This window comes from Vespula pensylvanica, chromosome 2 (assembly GCF_014466175.1).
Source record: "Vespula pensylvanica isolate Volc-1 chromosome 2, ASM1446617v1, whole genome shotgun sequence".
NCBI lineage: Eukaryota > Metazoa > Arthropoda > Insecta > Hymenoptera > Vespidae > Vespula > Vespula pensylvanica.
In genome coordinates this window covers 9,719,133-9,729,871 of record NC_057686.1, presented here as the reverse complement: position 1 = coordinate 9,729,871, position 10,739 = coordinate 9,719,133, and the positions used below count along the sequence as shown (strand labels likewise).

At 28.0% G+C, this 10,739-nt stretch overlaps 2 protein-coding genes across 8 annotated transcripts; one reads left to right on the top strand and one right to left on the bottom strand.

Annotated features, from left to right (window-relative positions):
* Positions 1-2,640: 2,640 nt before the first annotated feature.
* Positions 2,641-6,336, bottom strand: LOC122627183 (xenotropic and polytropic retrovirus receptor 1). Of its 2 annotated transcripts, XM_043808124.1 has the most exons (11): positions 6,196-6,336; positions 5,842-5,936; positions 5,614-5,767; positions 5,285-5,529; positions 4,806-5,067; positions 4,361-4,728; positions 3,938-4,280; positions 3,679-3,848; positions 3,482-3,615; positions 3,132-3,395; positions 2,641-2,700 (listed from the first exon to the last, which is right to left on the bottom strand). In XM_043808124.1, the coding sequence occupies exons 2-10, from the start codon at positions 5,908-5,910 to the stop codon at positions 3,137-3,139; spliced, it is 2,004 nt and encodes a 667-aa protein (XP_043664059.1). In that variant the 5' UTR covers positions 5,911-5,936; positions 6,196-6,336; the 3' UTR covers positions 2,641-2,700; positions 3,132-3,136. The 2 variants fall into 2 exon arrangements, with proteins under 2 accessions (XP_043664059.1, XP_043664058.1); XM_043808123.1 differs by having other exon boundaries at positions 2,687-3,395.
* Positions 6,337-6,383: 47 nt separating this feature from the next.
* On the top strand, positions 6,384-10,661 carry LOC122627184 (putative serine protease F56F10.1). Of its 6 annotated transcripts, none has more exons than XM_043808127.1 (9): positions 6,384-6,497; positions 8,387-8,594; positions 8,654-8,835; positions 8,915-9,150; positions 9,433-9,568; positions 9,648-9,964; positions 10,020-10,152; positions 10,230-10,399; positions 10,460-10,661. In XM_043808127.1, the coding sequence occupies exons 2-9, from the start codon at positions 8,391-8,393 to the stop codon at positions 10,567-10,569; spliced, it is 1,488 nt and encodes a 495-aa protein (XP_043664062.1). In that variant the 5' UTR covers positions 6,384-6,497; positions 8,387-8,390; the 3' UTR covers positions 10,570-10,661. The 6 variants fall into 6 exon arrangements, with proteins under 6 accessions (XP_043664062.1, XP_043664064.1, XP_043664060.1 ...); XM_043808129.1 differs by lacking the exon at positions 6,384-6,497 and adding an exon at positions 7,206-7,595 and having other exon boundaries at positions 10,230-10,351; positions 10,435-10,661; XM_043808125.1 differs by lacking the exon at positions 6,384-6,497 and adding an exon at positions 7,209-7,595.
* The last annotated feature ends 78 nt before the right edge of the window (positions 10,662-10,739 follow it).

Below are 10,739 nucleotides of genomic sequence, written 5' to 3'. Positions count from 1 at the left end.
TTATTATTATTACTATTATTATTACTATTACTATTATTATTATTATTATTATTAATTAGTACTATTACTATTAATATTATTATTATTAGTAGTATTAGATGTATTACAAATATTTCTCTTTCCCTCAGTGTAGTCCTAGCGTAGTAGCGGCGTGCCGTTTGATTGTCATGGCAAATATTAACGTGTTACACCATTTTATATTATATATTATGTTATGGTATTATTATTATTATTATTTTACCATTGTCACATACATTTTCGATCGTTATAATTATCATCATTGTTATTACTTAGCATCACCGATTCATGAAGTCACATAGCAATAACGATTAAAAACATATAGATTATTAAAATCGTATATTTTACTGAGATTTCATTTTCTTTTAAATACACATCGAAAAAAATTGTAGAAAATAAAATTTACATTAAAATTATAATTTTATTTTTTATTTCAACCTGATGAATCCAAATTTATCTGAGGAATCATCAGGCGTTCTAACATACATTACATTTTTAATTTTTATTAAAATTATAATAATTAAAAGAATAAAGAATTCATAGAACAGAAATATGCAAAATTCGATCCTGGAGCCAATATGTTACTCTTTCTTTTGTTTCTTTTTTCTCCTATCAAGAATTCGTTCCATACCAATACTCTTCAGCATTTGTATGTATATTGTTATATCAGTATCAACCATTTACGCATCTATCCATAAGAAAAAAAAAAAATAATTTGTTTTGATTCCCAGCGACAGATATATGGTAATGACAGCATTCAGAAAATTCAATTGTTTTATTGGTAAATTTAGCATTAATCCTGGCCAAGCGACATTAAATTTCGGACTTGTGTTATTAATTGAAAAAAATCAAATATGCGAGGAGAGTATGGATGTTCAGTCAAAAAGTCAAACTGAGCAAATGTTCATTGTATGAACACCACAATTTATTGACGCCGACTCAGCAAAATTATTAATACAAAATTATTAATACGCCGACAAGTAAAATTGTTAACAAGCCGTTCGTTATTATTATTATTATTGTGTACCTAAGAATACTTGAACCACAACCATGGTTGCTGGGAAAGTTCCTTACAAGGGAATAGATAACGTCACATTAGCTCCATTACCATTTATACTTCACTTGGATCACGTGACATGAGTTATGTTTATACTTCGTTGTCATAGAGGAAAAAGAGAAAAAATTGTGTTGTAATGCGAAGAAAAGTAGTGATTTAGGGTTAAGTTAGGTTAGAGACACGATGACATATCATAAGCATAACTTATGTCACGTGATACAAATGATGTAATATTAAGTTGCAAAGGAAGGTAATGTGACGTCCTATATTCGCTTGTAGGGAACCCAATAACCGTGATCAAACAATTGAATAGCAGTAGTAGAAGAGTCATTTCTTCTCTGAAGAAAAGTTGCATATCTCTATTATAGAAAATTTCTTATGTCAATGTTTAATAGAATATAGGTTCGCCAATTAAACACATGGGTTCATGGAAATATGTGAGACTTTTATTTAATATAACATACGTCGATTGTTGATTCAACAACGTATATAGAAATAGATATAAAATAATTACATTGATGGGATTATAACATCAACTTCATAAAAAATAATTGAAATAAAACTATTGTAGACAAAGGTACAATTCATAAATCAACTTATATCTTTTGTATAATTCTATGTACATTTAAAAAAAGTAAAAATAATTTTCATTACTTCATTTCACATCTAGAGTTGCTTTTGTATTAGAACTTGTTCTTTATATTATTTAATTTAAATCATATTTAATATCGCATGTTGACAAAAAAAGATAACATGAACAAAATCATTATAATATATAAAATACCTTTTGTATATATAAATGTAGTATTACAATATGTTATGCTTTATACAATAACATACAATTTATCTCCTTGGAATATATTAATGAAATCTTTCTTTTTTAATAATTTTTTTTCAACTAAAAAATAAAATTAACATTAATTTAATTTTATAAATGAAAAAGATACAAGATAAGAAAAATGCAATTATTCGTTTGATAAAATTTAAAAACGAATTTTGTACAAATTCGATGATAAGTATACTTTATTACAAATGCAATAATTTTTAAAAGATCAACAATGATTCTACATAAATTTCAATTCTTAAGTTTGGTTAATCATAAGCATGTTATTGATAAGTTAAGCTTTTTTTAATGTTTTAAACAAATAATATTAAAATAATCCTTTTTGAAATTTATTACAGTAAAGAATAGTATTAAACAAAATTGTCTATAATACTGTCTTACTATTTAAAGTACTATTTAACTGATCATAATATGAATACTGTAATTAAATCTATAATTGCACCATTCATTTATAATTTTTACAAGCTACACATTGTGTCTAATAGAATTTAAATTTAATTATTTACTCACTAAACATATTTGTATGTTTTAAACAGACTATATAGAAGGTACCTTTATCGTAAATTAAATTATTAATATATATTTTTATATTGAATATGTAATGTATATGAATATTATTATATATACACATGTTATATATATATATATATATATATATATATATATACATATATATATACAGACAAGCGCGCGCGCGCGCGCTCCATCACATAACATAAAATATGAAAAAGAGATTAGAACGAAAACATTTGGAATGAGCCCTCTTCTCTTTCTCTACAAACTTGAATATAACTTGGGTTTAAACTTAATTAAATTTATGCATGTATATGTACATAAATATAGAAGATCGTACTCACTAGATGAAAATTAACAAATTAATATAAATCATATTCTCGAGTGCCTTATAAATTTTTATAGTGGAAGACTCTTGACATAAAATATTATGACATATACCATTAAGTATTTACACGTTGACAGAGACTATTTTATAGGAATAACACAAAAGGCGCATAACATATATTACCTTTATATTCTTCAACTGTGTTATTTGTTTATGTACGTATACTGTAGATATAACATTTTATACAAAATTGAATTAATATTGTCTAATCATCCATAATTCAAGAAACTGTACAAGATTCCATCTATTCTAAGATGCATGTACAATATTCTATACAAATATACATATATTTTTATACATCTCGTACTTACTAATTTCAACTAGCATTCGATATATCGATATCAATAGTTTCCTTAAGCAATGCTCTCTTTTCTTCCTTGGTATTTCCTTGCTTTTTACCACCACCTTTACGTTTACCTCTGTTTAGTACTCCATTTTCATCATCCATCATACGAAGAATTTGCATTTGATCAGAACTTTCAATTGGTGCTATGGAAATATCGCGTACAGCGCGAAATTTACCACAATTATTTAAATGCTCGTTCTCCAATCGAAAGAAATTCCAAATAAAACGCCTTAAAAGTTGTACACGTCGATATTTTGTTAATTGTTAATATAAAAAAATATTTTTAAAAATTAAGAAAAGATCTGAATACCTTACCTAAAAACTTCAAGGGGTGCAACTATAGATGTCATTAAGTCGTTGGAAATATGTCCACATTGTATTAAAATGAAACTTGCAACCCATATGAATCTTAATACAAAATCCTCTATTATTGCAAAATAATAGAAGGCCTAAAATGGTTTACAATGTCTTATCAAATTAACAATGATAAATTAAATAATAGCAATACTTACCGCTGCAGAATAAACAACTTCCTCTCTTAAAAATCGGTTTTCACCAGCATTATTATCCAGAAGACCCCAATCCATCTTAAGATCCCATGTATAAGAATATACTGAATTAACGACGCAACTTGCCACCCAAGACCATAACCATGGATTCTCCCATTGATTACTATATTCATCTAATATATATACACAATATATTTACTGAATGATAATTTGTTACTTTCACATAAGTAACAATTTACATAAGTAAAATATTCAAACCCACCTTGATGATAATTATGTAACGTATTAGCTATAACAACTAGAAAGGTAGTTGAATATTTTCCAGCATTTGCTAAATGCGGAAATGCTTCTTTTGAATCACGATATCTTCGTAAACATTGTGCAAAACGAAACCAAGCTGGTAAACAATTAACAATAGGTCTGAGGATCAAAGATCCTGATGAACATTGCTTTGTGTTCCCTGCTTCGAGCCAATTACCATTCGTGATGTAAAAACATGTTAAAAAATGAAAGTCTAAGAGAGCAGTAGTCAAACTATTTAACTGATCGGCTAACCAAAAATCTGCGAAATTGACATATGCAAATGGGGAAACTAAAACACGACCCTACAATAAAATAGATTAATTAGAATAATGATAATTTTAATGAGAAAATCAATATGACATTATTTACAATGATTACTTACAATGATTTTGAGTAACCAAAAGCGTGCTTCATGACGAAAGATCTTGAATGGATTCAGAAAAAATGCCAGCATAAGACAGACAAGAGCTAAAGGATTTACATATGGCGGAATACTAAGGCTAGCACTATAAAGGAAACTTAATAGACTTAATGTCCATACTACTCCAAGTACTGCAGACAATTCCATAAGATGTTGTTCAGAGAGATGATTTCGTGGATCCAATTCAAATATTAGAACATGATTTACCCCCGAAGATCTCCAACCATAAACATTAACACCAATGAGAAATAAGAATTGAATGATAAGCAATGGCCCTCTGTATAAACGAAAAGCTACTTTCAAATTTTCTCCACTCTCATGGAATATTGCTGTAAACAGTAAAGATAATGCATTGCAATTATAGCCCACGTTATTATAATAAATACGTGCGTTATATGTATAATACCTGAGAGAACAACTGCTATAAATAGAATTATAAAGCTTCCAGAGAATAATCCCACTTTAAAAGTAGTCCATGGGCTCTGATGTTCTCCTAGTGGTGGCACACGAAGTCTTTTCATAGCACGTTGCCTATCTCCACCTTCGAGATCATTTGTTACAGTTGCCTCTGTTTCTTGTATAAGTTTATCTATATCTTTTGAAGTATAGAAATGTGCTATTTCTACACATTCTATCCTCCACTTTGAACCACTATCCACAGACAATAACTGTAAATGACAGTTATATTATAAAGCATGCAAATATTTCTTTACAATATTTTGCTTATGCAATACAAATATTATTAGGATTATTACTTGGATATATACTTGGAAACACAAGGGAAATGGTTGTTGCCTGACTTTTCCTTATCTTGATATATTTATATATCAGGGAAACTTTTTAGTGAATATTTTAAATATATTATAATGTGACTCTATCATATACCTTATCATGCTTTTTAAGAATTTTACGAAACCCAGTATAATTAAGATTTTGGTAGTTTTGTAAAAGTATGAGAGAAAGATAGAACTCTGAAAATGCAAGTTTCAATTCTCGTAATTTTCTTGTAGGTAGATGAGGTTTGGTATTAGGTTTTCCTTTGTTTTTGCCACTGCCATGTTGCAATTCTAAAGCAGTTTTCAATTCATTTTGTAATGCTGCATATTTACGTGTTGCTTCTGCTAACTTTTCTATAAAACAATTACTCACGTCACTAATAATATATTTTCTTATAGCATATAAATAATTCTACATAAATAATAAAATGCATTTACCAGAATAAAAAGTATTAATTTTTTTTAATTCACGATCACAAAATGTAAAAAATACTTCGTCAAAGGAAGCAAAGTGCCTTTGTATCACTTCTGGTTCTACACTTTCCGAAGAAGGTGCCTCCTCCACTGCAGTATAAAGCATTGCTTTCATTTCCTAAAATCATAAAATTCATATAATATTCAATATATCATTTACAAATGATATATAACATTGATTGTATTATTTACCTCATAACTAATATACTGCTTACGCCACTCAGGCGTAATATGGGCAGATAGATGTTCTGCAAACTTCATTTTTGGTTATATACTTTAATGTATATCTAAAAGTGAATAAGTTTCCTTTATATAATACGATTAAAGTTAATCTTTTAATAAAAAAAAAAAAAATGTTTGCATATTAACTTGTATTAAAATCTTACATTAGACATTAGTTTTTTATAAAGCTTTCATAAATTTATTACTTTGATATTTTAAACTTATTACTAATGCCACTAGCTTTCATGTTCCAGAAACTTAAAAAGACAATTCAAAGAATTGATAAGAAATAAAATGAGGATAGTAATTAACGCCAATACTTACAAAGTTTCATTGACACTTATAATCTTAATAATGTATTAACTTGTTAATATTTTAGCGTGAGAATTATAAACATTAGTGCTGTTACAAAGTTCTCCTGTATCACTCTCCTCACGTTCACCTATTGCAGATTAAACTGGAGGCAGGGTTATAACTGATATTTATAACGATCCAATTGGCTTTGTCGGCAGCGCTGATTAAACATTTTATCTTCTCGCATCGTTACAATATTTGTTGTTCTTAAGATAAAACGACACTAAATTGGACACCGAAACAAAGGAATAAACAGCGTTCTGACATTACATGTTCGTAAACAAATCACTAACAAACTAATTAAAGAAATAGCTTAAGAAATTTATAATATATTGTTTGACGTTTAATGCTTGTCACGCGACATTGTAATTTTTCTTTGTACAATTCTTATCCTAAATTTGAATAAAACAGAATGTTTTCGAAAATTAACAAAATAGTACAATAACTTGATTCGATATATATCGATGTGTTGTTCACTTGATACTTCGCTTATTAAATAATAAGAAATTTCTAGTAACTGTGCCTAAAAGTAATTTAGAAAAATGAAAAGAAATGAAAAAGACGAAGAGTGAAATCTGTAATATTAATTAACAATGGATTTCCTGATTTTACCGATTCGTCGCGTGAGGTATATTTAATTACGCGCGGTTCTATGGTTCTCACAATTAATTGGACTGTTCTTTTTTTTTTTATTGTTAATTTAGAAATTTGGAAATCATTTCTTATTTCACGCGTACATCTGTATGTATTACAAATGACGTGTAGTTGTGCATTAGAGATGTTTGATTTCGATTCGATTTTTTAGAAGATCGATCTTGGGAATCGATTTTCTTCTGTTTGATTTCTTACGGATCGATTTTTTACTTTAAAAATCGATTCTCGATTTTTCTTTCTTCAATATTTTTCAAACAGCAGAACTTTAATTATATATCGTTCTTAACCTACATATATCCTTGTAATATTAATATTCACTTGGCAATTTTATACATAATATAAAAATGTATATATGTATTCTCCTAGCTTATTTTAACTAATATTCTTATATTAATAGTCTGTTCTAAACTATGTAACAAATGTATATTTTTAAAAGGTTTTACTGTTGGCTATACTGCTGACTGTTGATTAAGTCAATCGAAATTGATCAAAGTAACCCTTTAATGTTTTCACCTAGTGTTTGGGTATTTTCGATAAATCATGACGCGATGTTACTAAGTGAGTCGTTGCACTAACAAGCAGATCTTGCGCTGAATGTCGTATTTCGGAACTCATACATATTTTTTATGTTTGGACGATTGCAAAAAATATTACTGATTTTGCGACGCCTAGCAAAAATATGAAGAAGATGATTAGAACACTTCTGGAGTGAATCGGTAATTTCTGCTTTACTAATCAACAACGAAGGCTATCAAGTCGCTAGAAAAAAAAAAAAAAAAAAAAAAAAAATGTTTTCGAAACATCTAAAAGGTTAATCACGTTTGGTATCATAATTTCTACAATTCTAATTATTAAGTTTATATATTTTTAATAAAGTTACATTTGTTATTTATATATAAACGAAATTGTGAATTCGTTTAGTGAAAATCCCTATTTAATCCACGATCATGGCGCCGATATTTCTATGATAAATATAGCCATACTTATTCTATGATACAATGTTCCTTCCTTAATCTTTTAATTTTAAACATTTTATAAACATCGCCGTATATCTCGTATGTGTGACTTTGGTTACTATATGCAAACAATAAGATACAAATTTCAAAAGAAATTTTCAATTGTCATTGATGTTTAAATATTTGTGTTTTTTTATCAGCTATCGTAAGAGTCATATCACAATCTTAATTTTTCGTAACATTGAGATTCGAGACACTTTTATTATAAAAGACATGTACTGTATTAAAAATTAGTAATTTATTAGATGATAAATTTAAAAATAACTTAAAAGAAAAACTATGTTATTTTGTAATTTGTACATTTGAATTATTATTCAATTCGAAATTATTTTAATCATATTTAAAACATTCTTCCTTTTTTTGTTAAAAAGTAATATTTTATTTTTATGATTATTATCATCAAAAAATGATTACTGCCATTGTACATGTATACACATCATTGCATTTGTATATTTATATCTCGACAACAATTCTTTTTTTTTTTCTTCCAGAAAAATGCGATTTGTATCATTATTGCTGTTAACAGCAGTTTTTATAAATATTAATGTAGCACTACGTAATTTTCTAAGAGGTAGAAGTAAAGATGGAAATCTAGGTATGTTGCTTTCACACAAAGAACACAAATGGCTTCCTAAGGAGCAATGGTTTATTCAAATGCTTGATCACTTTAATCCAATAGATACACGTGTTTGGAAGCAGGTATAAATGTAATAATTAAAATTTTAGACAATTTTCTCATTAGTTTCATCCTTTTTTAGAGATATTTTCAGAATACAGAATATTATAAACCTGGTGGTCCTATGTTCCTTTTAATCGGTGGTGAAGGAACAGCCACTGCCAAGTGGATGGTGGAAGGACAATGGATCGAATATGCTAAACAATTTGAAGCAATGTGTTTTCAACTTGAACATCGCTTTTATGGGAAAAGTCATCCAACTGCGTGAGTTAACATTCTATAATATACAGTTTTAATAACATAGCATTTAATATAATATTATTTTATAAGGAATACTTTTCAGAGATATGAGTGTGAAGAACTTAATTTATTTAAATTCAGAACAAGCACTTGCAGATATAGCATATTTTATAGAAAGTATAAATGAAATTTATAAGGTATTAGATAATATAAAATGGATTGTTTTTGGAGGTTCTTATCCTGGATCATTAGCTGCATGGATGCGTGTAAAGTATCCTCATCTTGTACATGGAGCTGTGTCTAGTAGTGCTCCAGTCCTTGCACAAGTTGATTTTCAACGTTAGTGTAATATAATATATAATAGATATAATATTGACTCATATATATGATTTTGTAGAACATTAATTGTTTCATATTCTTTGCATGTATTGGGTTAGCCAATAAGTGATGTCAGAATATTTAATAAAAAAAATTAATGTAGTTTATTTAGATATTAATTTCTAACATTACTTAGGCCCACACATTAATAGATTTACATTATAAACGAATATCACTACTGAATATATACTACTGAATATTACTACCAAATATTATTATGTCTAAAATTAAGAACATTTACAGAATATTATGTTATTGTTGAAAATTCCCTTAAAGAATATTCTGAAGCATGTGTAGACGTGATTGCAGCTGCGAACAAACAATTTCATATGATGTTACATCATCCAATAGGTCAACAAGGCATTGTTAAAAAATTTAAGTGAGTATGAATTTAATTACAAATGATATTTCAAAATATTTATTCATTTCTACTTTTATTCATTCGTTGCTTTTTGCAGCCTGTGTGATCCAATAGATAGTGGATACACAAAACGCGTCGATATTTCGAATTTATATGAAACGATAGTAAGTAATTTTGCAGGTATTGTCCAGTACAATAAAGATAATCGTAACAATTCAAGAATGGCTAATTTGACCATCGATGATGCATGTAACATTCTACTAAATGAAAAAATAGGCATACCCATCGACAGACTCGCTTATATAAGTAATATGATACTGAATGCAAGCAAAGAAAAATGTTTGGACTTTAGATACGATAAGATGATTCATGAATTAAGGGATGTAACATGGGATTCTGAAGGAGCGGAAGGAGGTAATTTTACAAAAGTTATCATGCCTATTTCAAAACTGTAATAAAATTTCATTAGGTCGGCAATGGATATATCAAACCTGCACAGAATTTGGATTTTTTCAAACATCGACTGCTCGTCCAAATTTATTTAGTGAAATGTTTCCAGTAGAATTCTTTATTCAACAATGCATTGATATTTTCGGACCTAGGTTTGTATATTAATAATTTAAAAAAATATAATACAAGTATTATTTATTACGAATGCTCTTTGATGTCCTTTTTTTAGGTATAATATAGACTTACTTAATAATGCTGTGAAGCGAACCAATACTCTATACGGAGCACTTAAGTTAGAAGTGAATAATGTAGTATTCGTGCATGGATCTGTTGATCCATGGCATGCATTAGGTATTACAACATCATTAACTCCTGAGGCTACTGCTATTTATATTAATGGTACGTGTAACGTTACTCGTTCTTATAATTCGTAGATATTTTAACTGAAATTACTTAAAGGCACTGCGCATTGTGCTAACATGTATCCATCTACCGAACATGACCTGCCTCAGCTAAAAGCAGCTAAAGTACAAGTTGGACGAATAATCTATCGGTGGTTAAAGAACTAAGTTTACTTTTTGTAATATATAATATATTTTTATGTGATATTAGGAAATAAGTTTAAACAAAATATTTTGAAATAAAATAATGTAATCTTTTATTTGCTTCCGCTTATTACGAAATACGATGTTTTTTGTTTTTATTGGAATATTACTTAAAAAAATTACGTATTAAAAAA